The sequence below is a fragment of the Oncorhynchus tshawytscha genome, linkage group LG13 (genome assembly GCF_018296145.1).
Source record: "Oncorhynchus tshawytscha isolate Ot180627B linkage group LG13, Otsh_v2.0, whole genome shotgun sequence".
In the NCBI taxonomy this organism is placed as follows: Eukaryota; Metazoa; Chordata; class Actinopteri; order Salmoniformes; family Salmonidae; genus Oncorhynchus; species Oncorhynchus tshawytscha.
Window position 1 is genome coordinate 70,301,759 of NC_056441.1, and position 24,383 is coordinate 70,326,141.

The window sequence follows — 24,383 nt, forward strand, 5'->3', positions numbered from 1 at the left end:
TGTAACAACTTATGGTTTTGTTATGTAACCTATAGCTTATGTTTATACGTTTTCCAATTCCAACCTTGGAACATAAATGCTGATAGTGTGGTCTGGATAACAAAGGCAAAATGTCATCTCTTGGCAACATGGAAAAGTATTGCAACAGGAAGAGTCGAGTGGCAACTGGTGTATAGTGCATTCGGGAAGTATTCAGACTTTTCCACCCCTATTCTAAAATTGATTTAATTCCCTCAATCTCCACCCCAAAACAAAGCAAAAACAGGTTTTTAGAAATGTTCTAATTTAAAGATGAACAGACCCTTATGTGAATAACTTCATACTCTTTACTATGAGACTCAATTGATGCATCCTGATCTTTGAGCTGTTTCTACAACTTGAAGCCCACCTGTGGTAAACTCAATTTATGGGACAGGATTTGGAAAGGCACACCTGTCTATAAGGTCCTAGTTGACAGTATGTCAGAGCAAATACCAATCCATGAGGTCGAAGGAATTGTCCATAGAGCTCAGACAGGATTGCAGCATTGAAGGTCCCCAAGAAAACAAGTCTCCATTCTTAAATGAAAGAAGTTTGGAACCACCCAAGACTCTTCCTAGAGCAGGCCGCCCAGCCAAAGTGAGCAATCGGGGGAGAAGGGCCTTGGTCAGGGAGGTGACCAAGAACTTAATGGTCACTCTGACAGAGCTGCAGAGTTGCTCTGTGGAGATGGGAGAACCTTCCAGAGGTACTCCACCAATGGTAGTGGCTACTCTATGGTAGTGGCCAGGCAGAAGCCACTCTTCAGTAAAAGGCACATGACAGCCTGCTTTGAGTTTGCCAAAAGGCACCTAAAGGACTGACCATGAGAAACAAGATTTTCTGGTCTGATGAAACCAAGATTGAACTCTTTGGCCTGAATGCCAAGCATCACGTCTGGAGGAAACCTGGCACCATCCCTATGGTGAAGAGTGCTGGCAGCATCATGCTGTGGGGATATTTTTCAGCGGCAGGAAATGGGAGACTAGTCAGAATCGAGGGAAAGATGAACAGAGGAAAGTAGAGATCCTTGATGAAAACCTGCTCCAGAGTGCTCAGGACCTCAGACTGGGGGCGAAGGTTCACCTTCCAACAGGCCAATGACACCAAGACAACGTTGGAGTAACTTCGGAACAAGTCTGAGTGGCCCAGCCAGAGCCCAAACCCGATCGAACATCTCTGGAGACCAGAAAATAGCTGTGCAGCGACACTCCCCATCCAACCTGACAGAGCTTGAGGATCTGCAGAGAAGAATGGGAGAAACTCCCCAAATACAGATGTGCCAAGTTTGTAGTGTCATACCCAAGAAGACTCAAGGCTGTAATTGCTGCCAAAGGTTCTTAAACAAAGCACTGAGTAAAGGGTTTGAATACCTATAAGATCATTTTTACTTTTGCAAAATTGTCAATGGGTATTGTGTGTAGAAATAATATTTAATACATTGTAGAATAAGGCTGTAACAAAATGTGGAAAGAGTCAGGGGTCTGAATACTTCCCGAATGCACTGTATGATACCAAAGGTTTTATTTTTATTTTTTTTAAATAGCACAAATACCTACAGATTTCACAAAACATGCGGTATTAAAAATCCAAAAGCCTTATAAAGGACAGTATACTATTTTTTTTCAGCACATGAGTGGCCAAGTGATTGTTACTCTAAAGATGCCTCATCTAAGTCACTGCTGAACCTGCAGACAAGATTCTCAAAAACCTTTCAACATGTTACCATGCTTCACAGATTGAACTAGCCATTATTTTCAGACACTACATAGTTAACACCTATTGATGCTGTGAGACTTGACAGTTTCATAAGAGGACCGCATAGTTGATCCTAAACAGGGGAGGATGGGAAGAGCTATAGGAGGACAGGCTCATTAATGTCTGGAATAAATGGAACGGTATCAAACATATGAAAACCACGTTTGACCCAGTTCCATTCAAGCCATTACAATGAGCCATCCTCATAGCGCATTCCACCAGCCTCCTCTGATGTGGATATGTTGTGCTACATTTTTGCCACGCCTGCTTCTCTTCAAATTCAGGGAGTCTTTAGCATAGTTAGGTCCTCAGGACTCTCCAGCCATTCATTCAGGACAGGATTCATTTACAAATTATGTTGAGCTAGAATCCAAGTCAGGGACCTGTCCTTATGTCATCCCTACATCAGTCTTCCATTGCCCTTTCCAACATCTTATTCCAGATGTTAAGGTGTAGGGAAACACTTTAATTGGGTTGCCAGCTGCTTTAACAGTTTACTTTCCTGCTGGGTCTTTCCCTTTGTCATGACAACCGGTAAAGATTAAAATAAAAACAATAAGCGGGTGACTAGAATAGTAACATGGGTCTCTTCTGGCCCATATTTGCCTGGCGGAGTAGTAGTAGATCCAATGAAACCTGAGTAGAAGTAGACTGAAGGAACTGTGGATGAAAATGACTGATACTCCTGTCTGTTTTGTGCCTGTCAAGAAGAATAGTCTGGGCAGAAAGAGAAGGAGAAGAAATAAAATATGAGGACCAACAGCTGTATATTACCACAGACTGCCATGCATTATAGGTAAGCCACTTGTGTGTAAGGGGTATGAATTCCAAGGAGGTTTTCACTAATGAAATGCCTGGATATAAGCACAATAAACAGGTATATTCTAAAAGCCTGGATATAAGCTTAATAAATAGATATATTCTAACAGGATGAAATGAAAAGTGGATTTAGGGAAATGCCTCTTGCATGCGAGCACCGACAAAGAAGCACACAATCCTAACCTTGGAGGCTTTTCTGTGAATGAAAGCCATTCTGGGTTTCCTGTTCTTCTTGGGAGGGAGATCCTATGAAAATCAATGAAATCAACAGATTAACAAATAATAGCGAGAGTAAACAAAGAAACAAAGTAGCTACTCATGTTTAAACAGGCTAATGTGCTACTCGGCTCACTAAAATAGAATTCCTCAGTAGCATCACCGTATGATAAGATCCAAGCCCTAAGTAGATAATTGTTTTACGATTTACACTTCAGTAACATACCACCAACTAATATGTGATCCATTGTAGGAAATGGATACAGTATGATTACTAAACATACAGTGAGTGAGTAATTTCACTGAAATTGGCTTCTTTACCCCAGCCATTAGTGACAGCGTCGCGGTTGCAGATCTCGTTGGCCAGCCGTTCAAAGTACTCAGGCAGGTCGGAATACTCATTGCCGTAAGAGATGACCTTGATGCCCTTGTCTAGCATGTTGTCCCGCAGCTTCTTGAACTCTCCCACGTCCTCACGCCGCACCAGCATGAAGTGCTCCAGGTCCGACTTGTGTTTGACCGCCTCCAGGAACAGAGCCTGGAAGGTGGTGTCGTCCACCGTGCGCCCGCAGCCCAGGAACACAAACGACTTGGTCTCATACAGTTTCTGGATCTCCCTCTGTCAAACCAATGGAGTTCAGTTTGCATTATGACACTGACAGAATTAACTTCATTACAATTAACGCAATGGGTCTTAAATTGGTTGAACAAATTTAAACGGCAACTGCTAAGCGCTGAAACATTTCCAGGGTATAATTTAGAAAGGCTGCCCGTCTCACTCACCATGACCTCCGTGTTCCTCAGTACATTCTGGTAGCCAGCAGGGTGCAGTACAATACCGCTGGGATTCGTGTAAACACCGTGAATGTGCAAAACACTCAGACTTCTCTTCCCCTGAGCCCACTCCAGGACCTGTACGGACACAAACATTTCACAGTCCGTCACACCAAATCCTGTTCTCACTGGGTAGGGAGTGACACCACTAATGTCAAACAGGGATGTTAGTCCTGATTGAGACAGGGCATAAATACCACACCCGATGGTCAATATTCACAGGCTTAATACATGGATGTGAATCATTAAATTGAGTCTTCTTAAATGTGAATCAATCAATTATTTTCAACGAGTCTACATAAATAACAATCCATGTTGGGTTCCTTCTAAGGTAAGAGCGTTTATAAATTCTGCTTAAGGAAAAATCTCTGTCATATTAGTTCCTATTTCTGATCAAAGACCAATATAGATTAATCCATAAACCTTGACAACAGTTAGAAGTTTGAAACTTTGACCTTGCCATATACTAACTACATCCTACTTCTGTCAGAGACAAAAGACCTTCACAGGTCAATGCATTGACCACTTTCTCTGGTTTAAGGACACCATATTAGAAGGGCAACACTATTAGAAGACATATGTTGGTCTTTGAATCAAATATGTTCCCTTGAATTCACCTTTAATAAGCCTTAAACAATGTTTTATGTGCAAGAGCATTCCCTGTGCTGTGAGCCTAAACCTGTGACAGTAGTATAGTTAAACTGTCATGCCCTCAGTCTCATCAACTACTTCCTCTGATGGCGTCTGAAGATCACAGGGGGCCAAAGCCTATATTCCAATGCCCACACTTGCATACCACTTAGAATACATGCCCAATATATTGCTTATTAAATGGATATGACAATTTTAAAACATTTAATGTTTAAACTGCAATTGTTTTTATCCTTTAAACATTCAGAATAAAAATCATTAAATGACGTGAATTACAACGCAGATCTGGTCCAATGCAGTTCCGGCTACCATACAGCGCTCATCTTACTGCTGTCCCCAACCCACTCAGCAACAAAATGGTAGTTAATGACGTTTTTAGGTTCTCTGCTGTGTGCCTCTCCTCCATGTTCTCAGTGGTCAGCACATGGGGCTTCATGTCCCACTTCTCATCAATGTGATGGCTCATTGCAGTGATGTATGACAGCGTGTTCATAGTTGTCCAACAATGTTGTTAATGCCAATTATGGGGCGTCTTAGAGCTCATACTTTGTACCTGCAGAACAATCATTGTACAATTTCTTCATCCAGGCCGTCACGGTTTTTCGACATGGCACCTTGTAGTCAGTCTGGTTCTAGCTATGCCATCAGGGCACTGAAGCGGACATCCTCTAGCATTGACAATGGCTGCATATCAACTGCAATCATTTCTGTAATCAACGCTATAATCTTCTCACTCTGTCCCCACTTCTTTGGTGTGAAGAGCCTGTCTAATGTCTGGGCCTGCCCTGCTGCCAGCAACGGTTCAAATGGTTAAGCATTGTACTTGTACTGCCACTGTAGCTCAATTCCAACTCACAAAGCATGCATTTCACCACCTTCTCATTTAACTTCTCTAAGTATTGCCATACAGGACTTCAGGGTTGTCACGTCTCGGTCTCACTCTCTGATGATGATGATTGGGACCTGTTAGTGGTAGTTTTGTGATAACTCCACTGTGATTTTAATTTTGTGGGGAATTTCTTTTTCAGTTAGGGATTTTTTCAAAACGATAAATCCCAATTTAATTGAAATGTTCACACCCAACTGCTTCATAGCGATGTGGTATGCTAGTGTGGCTTCTGCAACAGAGGCTAGATCTGCATTGCATAAATAATACACTACATGACAAACTAGGTGGACACCCCTTTAAATTAGTGGATTGACTATTTCAGCCACACCCGCTGCTGACAGGTGCATAAAATCGAGCACGAAGCCATGAAATCTCCATAAACAAACATTGGCAGTAGAATGGCCTGTACTGAAGAGCTTAGTGAAGTGTCAACTTTAAGTGCTGTTATTGTGAAGTGGAAACGTCTAGGAGCAACAATGGCTCAGCCGTTAAGTGGTAAGCCACACAAGCTCACAGAACGGGACCGCAGAGTGCTGAAGCACGTAAAAATCGTCTGTCCTCGGTTGCAACATTCACTATTGAGTTCAAACTGCCTCTGGAAGCAATGTCAGCACAAGAACTGTTAGTCAGTAGCTTCATGACATGGGTTCCCATGGCCGTGCAGCCGCACACAAACCTAGGATCACCATGCACAATGGCAAGCATTGGGTGGAGTGTTGTAAAGCTAGCTGACATTGGACTCTGGAGCAGTGAAGGGATGAATCACGCGTCACCATCTGGCAATCCGACAGTCTAGACGATTCTGTGCTTCCAACTTTGTGGCAACAGTTTGGGGAAGGCCCTTTCCTGTTTCAGCATGACAATGCCTCTGTCCATAAAGTGAGGTCCATACAGAAATGGTTTGTCGAGATCGGTGTGGAAGAACTTGACTGCCCTGCACAGAGCCCTGAACTCAACCCCATTGAACACCTTTGGGATGAATTGGAACGCCAACTGCGAGCCAGGTCTAATCGGCCAACCCTCACTAATGCTCGTGGCTGAATGGAAGCAAGTCTCCGCAACAATGTTCCAACATCTAGTGGAAAGCCTTCTCAGAAGAGTGGAGGTTGTTATAGCAACAAAGGGGGGGACCAACTCCAATGATTTTGGAATGAGATGTTCGACGAGCACACTTTTAGCCATATAGTTTATTTTCTGGTAAATCCCCAATTGACATCCATCCATGATGTGTTATTGCAGTGAAAATTATGTACACACAATTTAGAATTTGGCCCTAAAGAGCACACAAGGCCATGACTATAGAGATCTTTCCAAAAGGATCTGTTTTTACCTTCTTCTCGTCGGTTAGGTCCAGAGACTCCAGCTTCGATCCCTGGTGGGCTGCGTAGATCTCCAGCAGGTTGTCAAAGTTGGTGGTGAGGACCAGCGCTCCACTCTCCATCAACTGCAGTACGGAGCGGAGAAGGTGCTTCCCCGCGTTCTCCATCTTACACTCCAGATCGTCAAACACCTCGTACAGGCAGTCCTTGAAGAAGGTAGACCGCACATTGCCTGTTCTCTGCAATGATCGGGCAGGAGCACAATTAATAGAGGTTAGTGGGTGTGTATTGATTATACCGCTGGTACTTAACTACTAGGAGGGAGACCATTTAGAAAAGCATTTTCAGGTTTTTAAAAAGGTACAATAAAGCATTTATGACTGGTTGTTATAGTCTTGAAAATGTTTTTCCATCAGTAGCAGGGACATGTAAACAGTTGCTGTACACTGTGAGTCTAATTGCTATGGAGCAGAGAGTTAGAGGGCAGGCTGTTTGAGTAGCCATGCGATTATGGCCGTCTGTAATGGATAAATCTCATTACTCAGAGCTACGCCGAATGCACACTCTACCTGACAGTGGTTGTAGGAAAACAAAGGAGAAGGGCTGGCCCGCTATGAATAGCACTGTCGAGGTGAGCTTAGCGCACACAGCACAAGCGAGCTGCCTGGCCGACTGCTGGACTGTCCAGAGATTAGAGATCTAGTGGGCAAATTAACTAACAGGATCCCTTTTCACAGGAAGGAAGTCATTATCACCAAGAGCATGCATCTAGCTACCCACTCACCCTGCTGTTGACTTCTACACCAAATGCATTCTCCTTTTGTTTGAGGACTTATGTAATGACCAAATAAGGTCAAGTAGTACCATGCTCCTATCCTGAGATTGATATCGCCTCGGATGAGACACTAAAGTTGAGTTGTTTTCAACTAACCTGGTCCTAAACAGGGAAAGTTGTAATAATTGTCCTTAGTATTTTGCCTAGGTCATTCAACGACAGCATGAAAGGATTTAGGTCACAAACATGCTGATTCTAACCTTCAGATTAGGCTCATTAACTGACATTACGGGCCAAAACACAGCACTAATCCACAGTTATTTACATTGTTTGGATTGCTCTAGTTATGGCACCAATACCATTGGGTTAAACTGCTGTGTCCCACCCGGTATTTGATCCCTTCTTGAGATGAGGGACAGAAGCCTCGGTTCTCTTCAGCTGTTCTGTGAACAAGCACCCAGTGGGCACACACTGGTTGAATGAAATTACGTTGAACCAACATGGAATAGACGTTGAATTGACATCTGTGCACGGTGGGCAACAATGTGACTAAAAGACAAGGTGAAGCCATGACAAATTCCTCCTTCTACACTCTACGAGAGTCCTCTTTTCAATGCGTTTCTTTCTCTTTACACTTTCAGCATACTAGGTAGAGGTCGGCCGATTAATCGGAATGGCCGATTAATTAGGGCCGATTCAGTTCTCATAACAATCGGTAATCGGCATTTTTGGACACTGATTATGGCCGATTACATTGCACTCCACGAGAAGACTGCGTGGCAGGCTGACTACCTGTTATGCGAGTGCAGCAAGGAGCCACGGTAAGGTGCTAGCTAGCATTAAACTTATCTTATAAAAAACAATCAATCCTAACATAATCACTAGTTAACTACACATGGTTGATGATATTACTAGGTTATCTAGCTTGTCCTGCGTTGCATATAATCGACGTGGTGCCTGTTCAATTTATCATTGAATCACAGCCTACTTCGCCAAACGCATTCGCAAAAAACAAGCGCATTCGCAAAGAAAGCACTGTCATTGCACCAATGTGTACCTAACCATAAACATCAATGCCTCTCTTAAAATCAATACATATTTTTAAACCTGCATATTTAGTTAATATTGCCTGCTAACATGAATTTCTATTAACTAGGGAAATTGTGTCACTTCTCCTGCGTTCTGTGCAAGCAGAGTCAGGGTATATGCAGCAGTTTGGGCCGCCTGGCTCGTTGCAAACTGCGTGAAGACCATTTCTTCCTAACAAAGACCGTAATTAATTTGCCAGAATTGTACATAACTATGACATAACATTGAAGGTTGTGCAATGTAACAGCAATATTTAGACTTAGGGATGCCACCCGTTAGATAAAATACGGAACGGTTCTGTATTTCACTGAAATAATAAACGTTTTGTTTTAGCATATTAATGACCTAAGGCTCGTATTTCTGTGTGTTATTATATTATATAAGTCTATGATTTGATAGAGTCTGACTGAGCGGTGGTAGGCAGCAGCAAGCTCGTAAGCATTCATTCAAACAGCACTTTCCTGCATTTGCCAGCAGCTCTTCAAGCATTGCGCTGTTTATGACTTCAAGCCTAACAATTCCCGAGATTAGGCTGGCAATACTAAAGTACCTATTAGAACATCCAATAGTAAAGGTATATGAAATACAAATAGTAGAGACATAGTCCTATAATAACTACAACCTAAAACTTCTTACCTTGGAATATTGAAGACTCGTGTTAAAAGGAACCACCAGCTCTCATATATTCTGAGCAAGGAACTTAAACGTTAGCTTTTTTACATGGCACATATTGCACTTTTACATTCTTCTCCAACACTTTGTTTTTAAATTATTTAAACCAAATTGAACATGTTTCATTATTTATTTGAGACTAAATTGATTTTATTGATGTATTATATTAAGTTAAAATAAGTGTTCATTCAGTGTTGTTGTAATTGTCATTATTACAAATATTTTTATTTACTATTATTATTATTTATATATATATATATTTTTTAATCGGCCGATTAATCGGTATCGGCTTTTTTTGGTCCCTTTTGGTATCGGAATCGGCGTTGAAAAATCATAATTGTCGACCTCTAATACTAGGTTCTAAAAAATGTGAGATTCAGGCTACTTCATATTGTAAGCGCCATACATCTATAATTCACTATTGAATAGTTTTATGTTCCGCTACAATAGCGTGCCCCGTTCTGTTAAGATGCTGAACATGTACAGAGGCCTGTGGCGCACCACCGCCTGTTAAGAACAGAAAAATATTTGCCACAGGGTCCATGGCGGTGTAATCACCTGATCTGCATGATTGTGAACCTGGAATAAAAGCGATGGATAAACCCACACTGGGCAGTTGGTTCCTTTTGTGACAACAGGTGGGCTGCTGAAACAAAGCATGTTTAAGCAATCTGAAAGGTGCAATGAGACATGACCAACACTGAAGGCAGATGGTATTAAGAACCGGTTATGGTTTGACCCGACCTGGTATGAAGGGGATACGGGCCCGTACCGAAATCTAAAAATATTTCCCCTTGAATTTCTCTGTAATTTAGTCACGGTCCACTGATTCGTTGACTTATTGAGAGAAATCAATGGGGGGTTATTCACTGGGGGGGATTTCTTCATCTAGCGAATCAAATAACAGGCCTTAAAAGTCCTGTTTAAATTAACCTGAGTGCCAGAACTGGTTGAGTCAACTTGTGTGGCTTTGAAAACAAGGAATTGCATGATGACGTGTTGTAGTAATCCATCAGTGCCGTACTTAAGGTTAGGGCATCACCTTTTACACAGAAGACCGGTTGAAAAACCTGAATCAAACATTTTAGAATTTAGATAAAAACATTGAACTATGCTGACTCCTTGCCACTGTCATTCCCACTATGATTACAAATCCCAATAAAGGAAAGTTTACAATGAAAGTCACTGGTGTGTCTCAACCAGCTGGAGACAGTGTGCTGTCTACATCTGGCTATATGTGTGTGCACAGGAGCGGGGAAGCCTTACCGGAGAGAGCTTCTGGATGAGGTCATGAGCCACGTGGACTAGGTTCTTGTCCTCCTGCAGGCTCTTCTGAAAACGCCTACTCTCCTCTTCCTCGAGGAGGTCAAAGTCGTTGGCCGCGTCCAACAAGGCCTGGATCAAACCCTTCCAGGAGCGCAATGCGGGGACCTGAGGGGCCACAGCTGAACTCACCCCTGTACCAATAACTAGGACCAGCTCGGGCGCCCGCTTGGTCTTCAGGCTGGGCAGCAGTTTCCTTTGGGGCAGGCAGAGATTGAGTGATGGTTCCATTGATGGTTCCCAAATCCTTAGACAACATGAAGGTTAAACAAATCATGGCAAGTTTACTTGGCTGCTGTTCGAAATCAAACCTAGGCTGAAAACGTAAAGAATGAGTTTAAAAACAGAAACTAAGAGAAAAAGTTCCTGACCAGTCTGATATTGATAATGCATTGGCATGTAAAGAGGAACAGAGTACTAAATGTAGGCTAGTCATATCAGTTTTTGATACCTGGGTTTTTTGGTGTTGGAGTCAACATCCTGAGTATCAGCATGAGCTGGTCGCTTCTCGGTTTTCACAGTCACAACAGAGGCCACCACAGAGGCCATTCAGCTCCTGTAAGACAACCATGAGATTGAATATACAGTTGAAGTCGGAAGTTTACATACACCTTAGCCAAACACATTTAAACTCAGTTTCACAATTCCTGACATTTTATCCGAGTAAAAATTCCCTCTCTTAGGATCGCCACTTTATTTTAAGAATGTGAAATGTCAGAATAATAGTATAGTGATTTATTTCAGCTTTTATTTCTTTCATCACATTCCCAGTGGGTCAGAAGTTTACATGCACTCAATTAGTATTTGGTAGCATTGCCTTTAAATTGTTTAACTTGAGTCAAACGTTTCGGGGAGCCTTCCATGAGCTTCCCACAATAAGTTGGGTGAATTTTGGCCCATTCCTCCTGACAGAGCTTGTGTAACTGAGTCAGGGCCTCCTTGGCCTCCTTGCTCGCACAAGCTTTTTCAGTTCTGTCCACATATTTTCTATTGGATTGGAGGTCAGGGCTTTGTGATGGCCACTCCAATATCTTGACTTTGTTGTTCTTAAGCCATTTTGCCACAACTCTGGAAGTATGCTTGGGATCATTGTCCATTTGGAAGACCCATTTGCGACCAAGCTTTAACTTCCTGACTGATGTCTGGAGATGTTGCTTCAATATATCCACATCATTTTCCTTCCTCATGATGCCATTATTTTGTGAAGTGCACCAGTCCCTCCTTCAGCAAAGCACCCCACAACATGATGCTGCCACCCCCGTGCTTCACGGTTGGGATGGCGTTCTTCGGCTTGCAAGCCTCCCCCTTTTCCTCCAAACATAACGATGGTCATTATGGCCAAATAGTTCTATTTTTGTTACATCAGACCAGAGGACATTTCTCCAAAAAGTACAATCTTTATCCCCATGTGCAGTTGCAAACTGTAGTCTGGCTTTTTTATGGTGGTTTTGGAGCAGTAGCTTCTTCCTTCCTGAGCATTCCTTTCAGGTTTTGTTGATATAGGACTTGTTTAACTGTGAACGTAGATACTTTTGTACCTGTTACTCCAGCATCTTCACAAGGTCCTTTACTGTTGTTCTGGGATGGATTTGCACTTTTCGCGCCAAAGTACGTTCATCTCTAGGAGACAGAAAGCGTCACTTTCCTGAGCGGTATGACAACTGTGTGGTCCCATCGTGTTTATACTTGCGTACTATTGTTTGTACAGATGAACATGGTACCTTCAGGTGTTTGGACATTTCTCCCAAGGATGATCCAGACTAGGGGAGGTCTCCAATTTTATTTTCTGAGGTCTTGGCTGATTTCTTTTGATTTTCCCCATAATGTCAAGCAAATAGGCACTGTGTTTGAAGGTAGGCCTTGAAATACATCCACAGGTACACCTCCAATTGACTCAAATTAGCCTATCAGAAGCTTCTAATGCCATGACATTTTCTGGAATTTTCCAAACTGTTTAAAGGCACAGTCAACTTAGTGTATGTAAACATCTGACCCACTGGAATTGTGATAGTGAATTATAAGTGAAATAATCTGTCTGTAAAAAATTGTTGGAGATATTACTTGTGTCATGCACAAAACAGATGTCCTAACCGACTAGCCAAAGCGATAGTTTGTTACAATAAATTTGTGGAGTGGTTGAAAAACAAGTTTTAATGACTCCAACCTAAGTGTATGTAAACTTCTGACTTCAACTGTAAATACAATGCCATCAAATCAAAGCAATAACTTAAGTGCAATGCAATCTGGAGGGACCACAGAGAGTCATGATCTCAGTTTACTGTATCATACATAGAACAGCACCCTTACAGGGCAGTATCCCACTGTCCCCATTGCTACCGAAGGCAGGGCATCAGATTCACCTTACACTAGCCTTACACAGTGGAACATTCATGGGGATAACCCAGAGAATATTTATATCACCAAGTACTGTGAGATAGCTATGGGCAATTCCACTAAAATGTACGCCAAACAAAAAACTATCGATTTCGATGTTTAACTTCTTAAGGTATAGGGGGCAGCATTTTCACTTTTGGATAAATAGCGTGCCCAATTTCAAATTCCTGCTACTCATGCCAGGAATAAGATATGCATATTATTAGTAGATTTGGATAGAAAACACTGAAGTTTCTAAAACTGTTTGAATCATGTCTGAGTATAACAGAACTTATGTAGCAGGCAAAACCCCGAGGACTAACCGTTCAGAAATGTTTTTTTTTTTGGTCTCTGTCTGTTCACTGAGTTCTCATTGGCAAATTATATTTCTTAGGAACCTGTTTTCAGTTCCTACTGCTTCCACTGGATGTCACAAGTCTTTGGAATTTGGTTGAGGTTATTAATTTGTGCAATGAAGAAGTAGGCCATCTAGGAACTGGGTAACACTGTTGAGTTGCGCAAGACGTGAAAAGTAGCATGGTTTGTCATCTTCCTGTATTGAACACAGATAGACCCGTCTACAATTTGATTGATAATTAACGTTTAAAAATACCTAAAGTTGTATTACAAAAGTAGTTTGAAATATTTTGGCAAAGTTTATAGGCAACTTTTGAAATATTTTGTAGTGACGTTGCATTTTTTGGAAGCTGTTTTTTTCTGGATCAAACGCATCAAATAAATGGACATTTGGATATATATGGACGGAATTAATCGAAGAAAAGGACCAATTGTGATGTTTATGGGACATATTGGAGTGCCAACAAAAGAAGCTAGTCAAAGGTAATGCATGTTTTATATTTTATTTCTGCGTTTTGTGTAGCGCCTGCAGGGTTGAAATATGCTACCTTCTTTGTTTACTATTGGGCTATCTTTGACCAGACTTTGTATCTGCACAGTTCTTCCTGTAAATGTTTTTTATATTTTTTATTTAATGGAAATTGTTAAAGACACACTATGTGGAAATCGATTCGCCATTTCCTGGTTGCTAAAATTCGAATAGTTCGCCTAATTTTAGTTTATGTGACAAACAAGCAAGTACAGTGTAGAGAATCATTGTACCATGTAAACCGCTGAGAAATATACTTTCAGGAACCGTTTGAAGCTGGTGTACAAAACCAAAACCAAGAGTAAAAGACGCAAAATTGAAACTTCAGAACAGGAAGCATAGAAATAGAGCACATAGAACATATTACTACTGCTTCTTAACCCCTTAATTAAAAAGGCAGACTAACTAAACGGAGCACAGAGCTATTTACACAAAATCTTTCCCTCAGCCATTACATGCGGAAACGGTCAGAAAAGTTGGGGGACTGGGGCACAGTGAGTGTGACGTCGCTCTTCTTCAGCTCCAGCAGTTTGTAGCGTCTGATGGGCTGCTTCTACACCTGCATTGCTTGCTGTTTGGGGTTTTAGGCTGGGTTTCTGTACAGCACTTTGAGATATCAGCTGATGTACGAAGGGCTATATAAATAAATTTGATTTGATTTTGATTTGATTTTCACATTACCCATAAGCACTCTGTTACATTGCAAAGGATGTCATGCATTTCAATGGAGACACAGTGGAGTGAAAACGCAACGCCACCTTGAAGGTTGAAGGTTCCGTGGATACTTAGATTTGTTTTTTACTTTGCCTTGTCTTCAGTCCAGCTAGAGTCCGTCGAAAATATGTGGTTTTCGGTGATGGCTTTATAGCTAGCAATTTCTAAACAATTACACAATTCTATAAGTAAGTACTAGTTTAACAGTAATGTTGTGGCGAAATCTGCTCGGAGCCTTCACCGTGCGCTGCCACTTTAAGAGCGCATGAGCAGTAAGGAAGGAGGAGATAAAGGGAGCTCGTTCAGCTCTTTGGGGAGGGGCTCTTGGGTGGCGCGACAGTTTGATTGTGTGTGCTGTGCTGCAGAAGTTTTGTTTGTTTTCAGCGTGTGTAGTTTATAGAGTATATAACTCAATCATCGGTGTAATCGCTCTAGGTCGTGGTTGTTTTCGTTTGGGACCGCGCCTGTTATGGATCGCATGGATTAGTAGCAACATTGTTGCGAAGCTTTAACATACAAACCAACAAACCATCGGACAGTCAGACAGTACACCTGCACGCCTGAAGACCACAGCTAAGATCTCTCTTATCTTTTTCTCTTTCTCTTCCCTCTCATTCCAGTGCTTTACCCTGCAACAGACTCTCTATTTTTCAAATGCACTTCCCATTGAAGTTCATTAGAGCTGGACTATTATTTCCCTGCCAGAAGTGTTTGGAGGGACATTTTAGTAGGTTGCTTGCAAGTTGTATATTATGTGAACTGTATTGAGGTGGGGTGTACTAATGACATGTGGCCGTGAAGACTGTGGACATTTTTAAGGCCTTTGTTGTGTCGATGAACACCCCCCACATTCATACCCTCTGCACTCATCCACTAGAAAATAATACAGATTATTGCAAATCCTATGTTGATGACTGGGTTCGTTCTTGTATGAAGTTGCTGTGGAATTGCTCTGCCATTATTAGTATTAGTATTATTGTATGAGGTATTCTTGTTTGGGTTACCCCTGTGTTGTGATGTGGGTTTTATATGGTGTGTATTCTCTTTTCTCTCCACTGGCTATCTGGTAAACAGGCTACACTCTAGGCAGTCTCTTCTGCTGATGTGTGTGTGTCTGGTAGTGGTACTCTCTCTATTCTACTCTTTTCCTTTCGGCATGGTTAATACCTGCCTGGCGCCCGAACAAAATCTTTCTTTACCCTCTCTAATAAATACCGCTACAGAATTGGCGCCCGAACAGGGACTTGAAGAGAAACACCCATGACACCATCCACACAAGGTTGAATCATGTCTTTTGTTGGAACCCCATACTGTGTCAATGTGGACACACCTGACGGTAATCATGCTCGGGATTCTTTCATTGTGGAAGGACTCGATGAACTAATGGAGTTGGATAGCACTGCCCCAAATCCCCAGGCTTCTGGCTCACCTATAACATCTCCACCATTACCCTCCCCTCAAACCCTTCCGGTTACCCTGTCCAGAGAGACTGGGAGAGGTGTCTCTGTGATCACTGGACAACTGGAACATCAATGGACACACACCAATCATAGTTTGACAATGCAGGAGAATGCAATTCGCAAACTCAGTGAATGTGTGGAGGCTCATCAGACAGATGTGCAGCGGAGGTTGGATTACCTTCCCTGTCAAATGGAGGAAAACCAACAACAAATTGTTCAGAGGCAGAAATATTTACAAGATTCTCTGAAGCAGGATATTCAAGGAAAACTGCACCGGTTCAAAACACAAATGGAAACTAACCATCATCAAGTCATACTCTTACTTGAGGACGAACAAAAACAGAGAGCAGAAGAGTCAGCCTCTGTTGTGAAGGGAGTGTGTTCTTATCTGAAGGAAGTTATGGAGGACATGAAGAACTCTCTCACAGCGGAACTACGATTTTTGATTGAACAGACTCAAAAGGACACCGTTAATGAGATGGAAAAAGCACAGAAGGCCACAGACCTTCAACTGGAAGGGCTGCACCAGGAGGTAATGCAGTGCTTTTCCCTTCTGGACAAATCTTCTGCACCTCCCTCAGGTTTTACCTCTGCCACTGGCTTGGCCAGTAAGGGAATAGGAACAGGTAGTACTACAAAAACCCCTCTGAAGATATTGTTAAACAACAGAACTCCCGCTGCCATTGTCATGCCTCCTCTAGAGCGCTCCCTCCCTATCAAACTACTTTTCCCCACTTTTGGCAGCCCAGAAGATGATGTTGATCCACTGTTTTTCTTATCTAAGTGTAATGATTTTCTTTCTATCCGGCCCCTTACTGACTTGGAGGTTCTTGCTACCCTCTGCAGTGTTCTCCATGGTACAGCAAGAGACTGGTGGGAGATAGCCCGTGAACATGTGTCAACCTGGGAGGAGTTTCAAAAATGTTCCTCTTAGCCTTCCTCTCAGAGGACTATGGGGATGAACTGGCGGAACGTGTTCGTAACAGAGTCCAGGGTGAAGCAGAGCCAATACGGGACTTTGCCTTCTCCTATCGAGTTCTATGTAGGAGATGGAAGGCTGACATTACTGAGCAGGAGATGGTTAAACTCCTTCTTAAGAACATGGTTCCCCGCCTTGCTAGTCAACTTCGAGAACGTGTGGAAAATGTGGATGATCTGGTGCGTCTTGGGACTCAGTTTGAGAAGGACTGGAAGCACCACCTCCAAACTAAAAACCCCGTTCCCTCATCCCAGTATACCCATAACTCTCTTAGGGCTAAACAGTCTCAGATATTTGTACCCAAGATCCAGGACAAATGTCCAGTTGTGTGTTGGAGGTGTAAAGTCCAACATCCTCCAGATTCTTGCCCGCTCTATGTCCAGCGTCAGGATTCAGGAAAAGGTCAGAAAGGACCGAAGACTGAAAGTCTAGACAGGCGTGGTGGCTTGCATACAATTGGGTCAGCCTTAATGCCCACCATGAAGCTTTTAGACAGTACAGCTAGCGGTCTTATTCCTATTCCGCAACAACTATTGGTTCCTCTGAGTGTTAGAAACTGGAGAGGGAAGGCCATAATCGACACAGGGGCATCTTACACCCTGATGCAAGAGGCCCTGTGGCAGAACATGGCATTACCTCATGAGGAGCTACGAACATGGGAGGAAGGACCATTGTACTTGGCCAATGGAGAACCTACCACTCCCTTGGGCTGGATTAGTATAATAATAAAACTGCATGGTGAGACTATTAACCTTCCTGTGGCAATACTTGCAGACTCAAGCCTTGCATTTGCTGTAGTCCTTGGCCTAGACTTCCTGTTCTTCAGTGGACTGACCATCTCTATGTCCGAACCCTCCTATCGGCTACACTCTGACTATTCCCAGCCTCATCCATTTCAACCTGGTAATGCACTGATTTCAGGTTGGAGCCTGCTACATTATGCAGAGTCCGGACAAGGTCAAGTCAGAGACAGAGAAAATATAAAGAGACAAAGACAAAAACATGTTCCACCAGTGAAGTCTGAGAACCAAACTATCACCCTGATTACCGCCGTACCCCCTTCTATCCGAGAGCAAAAACAAACCTGATGCGGATTTCTACATCAAGCAAGCGGTGGAACAGGCATGTCTGTCGGATGATGAAAGGTGGCAGCTCTCCCAGATGTTGGACATGAACAGTGAGGTTTGTACTCTTACACTCGGCCGTACAACCGTCTTCAAACACAAAATCTATACCCGGCATGAGGTCCCCATTAAGCAGCGTCCCTACAGGCTGTCCCCCGCCAAACTGGCAATTCTCAATGAACAGCTCAAAAGCATGTTGGAGAATGGAATTGTGGAACCTTCTTTTTCTGGATGGGCTTCTCCGGTTGTCCTGATTCCTAAGAAAGATGGTGGATATCGATTCTGTGTGGACTACAGGAAGCCGAATGCCATAACAGAAAGCGATGCCTACCCTCTACCAAACATAAATGACATACTGGAATCTCTGGCAGGAGCATCCATCTTTAGTAATCTGGATCTGAACAGTGGCTATTGGCAGGTGTCAATGGATCCCGCTAGTCAGGACAAGACTGCTTTTGTCACCCCTGCTGGTTTGTACTCCTTCAAAGTCATGCCTTTTGGTTTGAAGAATGCTCCAGCAACCTTCCAACGGTTGATGGAGACTGTCCTGGGAGATCTGAGGGGTAGAAATTGTCTCGTGTATCTGGATGACATCATAATCTACTCCTCCTCTGTTGCGGATCATCTGCAAGACATTCAGTCCGTCTTCGACAGACTAAAGGCTGCAGGTTTGACCTTGAACTTGAAGAAGTGTCGTTTCTGTCTGCCAGAACTCAAGTTCCTTGGTCATGTGGTTAATGCTGAAGGTATCCATGCAGATCCAGCCAAAGTTGAAGCTGTGCAGAAATTCCCAATTCCCACATCCCTCAAGGCTGTTCAGCGGTTTCTGGGTATGGCTGGATGGTACCACAGGTTTGTGCCTGACTTTTCAAAGGTAGCCGAACCCCTCAACCACCTTAAGAAGAAAGGTGTGAAATTCCAATGGACCGCTGCATGCCAAGGTGCATTTGACACACTCAAAAACAGTCTAATTACTCCTCCAGTGCTTGGACATCCTAACCTGAATGCTCATTTCATTGTGTACACGGATGCCAGTCAAACAGGACTTGGAGCAGTCTTGGCTCAACAAACAGGACTTGGAACAGAAGAAGTTCTTGCCTATGCAAGTCGCACCCTTAATTCAGCAGAGAGGAATTATTCAACGACTGAAAGGGAGTGCCTCGCTGTGGTCTGGGCTTTGGAGAAATGGAGCTACTACTTGGAGGCAAAGATCTTCACCGTTGTCACAGACCATGCTGCTCTGCAGTGGGTTCTGGCATCAGGCAAGACCAACAGCCGTCTTATTCGCTGGTCTATCAGACTGCAGAAGTTTGACTTCATCATTGAGTATCGCAAAGGAAAACTGAACGTTGTACCAGATGCCCTTTCTCGGATTACAGAGACTGCCAATGTTTGTCCTCCCTTGTGCAGTACTTATACTACCGCTAAATGTCTGGATGATTCCTTTCCTCTGGACGATGAGAGTGTATGGAGAGCACAGCAGAAGGATGCTGCCATCATGGCGATCCACAAGAGTCTGTCGGAAGAAGACTCCAAGAGTCGCTTCAATGATAAGTATAGCATAATTCAGGATAAATTGTATCGAAAAACTCCAAGAGGAGATGGAATACACAGCACCCATTATCGCGTCTTCATTCCCTCTACATTGTGTGACCAGATAATCCAAGCTTATCATGCCAATCCCATGAGTGGCCATCTTGGAGTTTTTAAAACTTATCGAAGACTACAAGAGGTGGTTTACTGGCCAGGCATGTGGGTTGATACCCGGAAGTTTGTACAGCAGTGTGAAGTCTGCCAGAAATACAAACCAGACATTGGCCGACCTGCTGGGAAAATGCAGCAGACCGTGGTGAACCATCCAAATGAAATGTTGGGTATTGACCTCATGGGACCTTTTCCTCCCAGCCGGGGGACACGGAATGAATTTTTATTGGTGGTAGTGGACTACTACACACACTGGGTGGAGTTGTTTCCCCTCCGCAAAGCTACTGCATCAGCCATTGCTCTAATTCTGCGAAGGGAGGTGTTTACCAGATTTGGAATTCCCGACCAAATCCTCTCTGACCGAGGTCCGCAGTTCATATCAGGAATATACAAAGAGCTCTGTACCTACTGGGGTGTAATTGCCAAGCTGACCACAGCCTACCATCCTCAGACCAACCTGACCGAGAGGTAAACCGAACCCTGAAGGGGATGATTGCTTCATTCGTGGGGGATCAGCACACAAGGTGGGATCAGCATCTTCCAGAATTTCGCTTTGCACTGAACTCTGCCGTGCAGGAGACTTCTGGGGTCACTCCCGCCGAACTTCACCTGGGAAGACCACTAAAAGGTCCGATGGACAGGGTCTTGCAAAGTTCGAATGTTTCACCTGACTGCCCAGCGTTTGATGCCGTACAACACCACCACACCTTGCTAGCCAGAGTGGAGGCCAGCAAAACCAAAGCCAAACAACGACAGCTGAGAAACTATGACAAACATAGACGAGACGTGTGTTTTCCACCCCAGTCTCGTGTCTGGGTACGTTCACATCATCTGTCAAAGGCATCTAAGAAGTTCACTGCCAAGCTAGCTTCGAGATGGAAAGGTCCATACCGTGTAGTGCAGCAGTTGGGACCAGTGAACTACTTGGTCTGTTTGGAGGACACTGGGGAAGATGTCAGGACAGTGCATGTTGTTGACCTAAAGCCCCGCTACCCTACGGCAGAAGAGCTGGATCGCAGGCAAAAGCAACACCTGCAGGACCTCTTCGTGGAGGACTCTGATGAGGAGGACTTCCCTGGTTTTGTGTAGCAGGAACATGAACCTGTCAAAGCCTGTATCCTCTGTTTCTACAGGCATTGTTTTTTCATGGGGGGAGGAGTGTGGCGAAATCTGCTCGGAGCCTTCACCGTGCGCTGCCACTTTAAGAGCGCATGAGCAGTAAGGAAGGAGGAGATAAAGGGAGCTCGTTCAGCTCTTTGGGGAGGGGCTCTTGGGTGGCGCGACAGTTTGATTGTGTGTGCTGTGCTGCAGAAGTTTTGTTTGTTTTCAGCATGTGTAGTTTATAGAGTATATAACTCAATCATCGGTGTAATCGCTCTAGGTCGTGGTTGTTTTCGTTTGGGACCGCGCCTGTTATGGATCGCATGGATTAGTAGCAACATTGTTGCGAAGCTTTAACATACAAACCAACAAACCATCGGACAGTCAGACAGTACACCTGCACGCCTGAAGACCACAGCTAAGATCTCTCTTATCTTTTTCTCTTTCTCTTCCCTCTCATTCCAGTGCTTTACCCTGCAACAGACTCTATTTTTCAAATGCACTTCCCATTGAAGTTCATTAGAGCTGGACTATTATTTCCCTGACAGAAGTGTTTGGAGGGACATTTTAGTAGGTTGCTTGCAAGTTGTATATTATGTGAACTGTATTGAGGTGGGGTGTACTAATGACATGTGGCCGTGAAGACTGTGGACATTTTTAAGGCCTTTGTTGTGTCGATGAACACCCCCCACATTCATACCCTCTGCACTCATCCACTAGAAAATAATACAGATTATTGCAAATCCTATGTTGATGACTGGGTTCGTTCTTGTATGAAGTTGCTGTGGAATTGCTCTGCCATTATTAGTATTAGTATTATTGTATGAGGTATTCTTGTTTGGGTTACCCCTGTGTTGTGATGTGGGTTTTATATGGTGTGTATTCTCTTTTCTCCACTGGCTATCTGGTAAACAGGCTACACTCTAGGCAGTCTCTTCTGCTGATGTGTGTGTGTCTGGTAGTGGTACTCTCTCTATTCTACTCTTTTCCTTTCGGCATGGTTAATACCTGCCTGGCGCCCGAACAAAATCTTTCTTTACCCTCTCTAATAAATACCGCTACAATGTTAAATAATACACTTTGGCTGTTAAGCTAGCAACCTCCACCTAACAATTATAATAATAAACACATATCATTACCATCAAACTTAAATGGGAGGCAACAGTCATTTAAGTTTGATGGTAATGATATGTGTTTATTATTATAATTGTTAGGTGGAGGTTGCTAGCTACAACGGTATCTTCAACCTAGCCTAGCTTTTAGCTGCTCTGCAGTGCAAGCTAGCTTGACTTGCATTAGTTGAGGTAAAAGTAACTAAACAAAACATGTTCTATTATCACCTGTAACAATAGATTTATCCTTGAATGAAAAGGTAATATCTCCTAAAATAAATATGCTCTCTGAAGAGAGACAGGCTCTCCTCAATATTGTGTTACAAACACTACACTCACAGATAGAACAATGGGACAGATATTTCACCGGAAGCATCCACTTGGCTTTTTCACTCACTGCCAAATATGGTAGTGAGTGAAAAAGAAGATGAAACGAGATAGATTTTGGGCGACATTCTGAAAATTTTCTCATCGATTCAACATTTGATGTCAATGTTATCAAAACTAAAATATGTTACAGAGTGGACTACATTTTGTAAACGTTTTTCTTTGCCAGTTTTTAAAAATGGCGTTGTTTAGAAGGGGTGCAAAAGCAAACTGAGTTATTGCACACTTCACAGACTAGGCGTTCCCTAACCGGAATATGTGAATAAATGCTTGAACTTGCCAATAGGATGTCGCTAGCTCATGCTTGGCTCTGCCCACCTCCATGCTAGTTCTGCCCACTATGACTAATTTGTTCCCACTTGAAACATTGGGCTGTGGTCCATATTGGTTTAATTACACATATCTTTTGGGGCTCTCGAGTGGAGCAGCGGTCTAAGTCAGTGCATCTCAGTGCTAGAGGCGTCACTACAGACCCTGGTTCCATTCCAGGCTGAATCACAACCGGCTGTGATTGGGAGTCCCGTAGGGCAGCACACAATTGGCCCAGTGTTGCTGGGTTAGGCCACCATGTAAATAAGAATCTGTTCTTTAACGGATTTGCCTAGTTAAGTAAAAAATTGTAAAAATGTAAAACTTGTCTGATCAGTACGTCAAGAAAATGACGTATGGCGTAATGATAAACGTCACGACGTGAATTGGTTCTAGAGCTATTACTTACTTTCATTTTTATGTGAATTTAATCGGGTCGCCCAAAAGTTACATATGCAGCATCAGCATTAAATGTAGTCCTCAAATCGTGCATAGAGTTCTATGGTTGGTTAAACTTTGAAATCTGTGTTTTGTTTGGTGTAGCTGCATTTTATAGTAAAACATCTGAGTCTCAGCGTAATCGGTAGCTGGCTAAAGTCGTGCTTGAGGCTTATTTATTGTATCATTATTGCAATAATAGTCTTGGTGCTAAATAAGAATGATCTCATGTCCTCCGTCTGGAGACAATTCCTGACAAACTTCAACTAAGGAAACATGTGTTTTTTTGACGTGTACATTTATGAAAGCAAAATTTGAATTAAAAAATGGACAACAATAAGCAAAAGTTAGCTGACTGTACAGTACACTGTATACTTTTTGTCTTTATCGTTACTGGCCAACTGACGTTAGATAGCTAGCTAGCTACTAGCTAAGCAAGTGAAGTGCGCTGCCAGGAAGAACTGGCTAACGTACTGGCTAACGTTAGCTAACCAGCAGGTAAAAGCTCAATGTACAGTAGGCTATCTAGAATTACGTTAAAGTTTAGCTAGCTGTGAAATAAAACACACTTGCTTGTTAAATTCACACAGGTATTTACACTTACCCTGATAACTCCCAACAAGTTGCTTTTTTTTGGTCGAGTTAACGTTAAGTTAGCTGGCATGCAACTGCGAGTTAAATATCAGTCTACCGACATATCCTGCTTTAAAAGCCGGTATTTGCAATTGTTGTACTTGACATGGCGTAGTCTGAGTGCCTTTGCCTGCTAGATATTATTATTAGCAAATCTATTTAGCTATAAACATTTCTTCCTCTGTGTGCACAACCTGTCGACTCACATGCTGCTGGAGATCTGTGTGTGTCGTGATGAGTTGGACAAGGGATGTGCTTGGTGCGCGGCTACCACAGATAGAACGATGGGACAGATATTTCACCGGATGTATAAATGTGAAACTTCTGGTTGGCAGTTCCACTAATGGCCAAATATGGTAGTGGGAGGAAGCCCACTGGCCGGCAGTGGGAGAGGATGGAACGAGATGGATTTTGACTGACGTTCTGCACATCGATGCGACGTTTGATTTCAATACAGTTTCTGTTCCCTAAACTAGAATATGGTATGAACAGATTGGACAGTTTTTTACTTTACCCTTTGCAGAAGTTTGACAAAAACTGCGTTGTTTAGGAGAACAAACGTGAATTAAATTATTGCACACGCGCACTTCAAAGAATTAGGCGTTCCCTAACTGTAATATGCAGATAATGCTAGAACGCGCCAATTAGGATCTAGCCCATCTCGTTGTTTGTACTGCCCACTAATGACTCATTTGTTCCCGTTTGAAACGACAGGTTGTGGTCTATCTTAGTTTAGTTGTACAAATCTTTGCTACTACTGTAAATCCCACTTATTCTTCTGTGGGTTTTATGGCAGACTA

At 43.0% G+C, this 24,383-nt stretch overlaps 1 protein-coding gene across 4 annotated transcripts; it reads right to left on the minus strand.

The window, feature by feature from the left end:
* Positions 1–1,501: 1,501 nt before the first annotated feature.
* LOC112265618 (protein FAM118B) lies at positions 1,502–23,859 on the minus strand. Of its 4 annotated transcripts, none has more exons than XM_042296283.1 (8): positions 23,790–23,859; positions 10,815–10,919; positions 10,307–10,559; positions 6,516–6,743; positions 3,595–3,723; positions 3,133–3,430; positions 2,779–2,841; positions 1,502–2,493 (listed from the first exon to the last, which is right to left on the minus strand). In XM_042296283.1, the coding sequence occupies exons 2-8, from the start codon at positions 10,910–10,912 to the stop codon at positions 2,480–2,482; spliced, it is 1,083 nt and encodes a 360-aa protein (XP_042152217.1). In that variant the 5' UTR covers positions 10,913–10,919; positions 23,790–23,859; the 3' UTR covers positions 1,502–2,479. The 4 variants fall into 4 exon arrangements, with proteins under 4 accessions (XP_042152217.1, XP_024298890.1, XP_024298891.1 ...); XM_024443122.1 differs by having other exon boundaries at positions 10,307–10,610; XM_024443123.2 differs by having other exon boundaries at positions 23,555–23,832.
* Between the last annotated feature and the right edge of the window lie 524 nt (positions 23,860–24,383).

Excerpts from the sequence above, each read along its gene's own strand:
- LOC112265618 (XM_024443122.1), bottom strand. The coding sequence starts at position 10,912 with ATGGCCTCTGTGGTGGCCTCTGTTGTGACTGTGAAAACCGAGAAGCGA. Across the intron at positions 6,744-10,306 it reads TCATCCAGAAGCTCTCTCCG|AGAACAGGCAATGTGCGGTC; the intron begins GTAAGGCTTCCC and ends CGATCATTGCAG. Across the intron at positions 2,842-3,132 it reads CGCTGTCACTAATGGCTGGG|GATCTCCCTCCCAAGAAGAA; the intron begins GTAAAGAAGCCA and ends TGATTTTCATAG.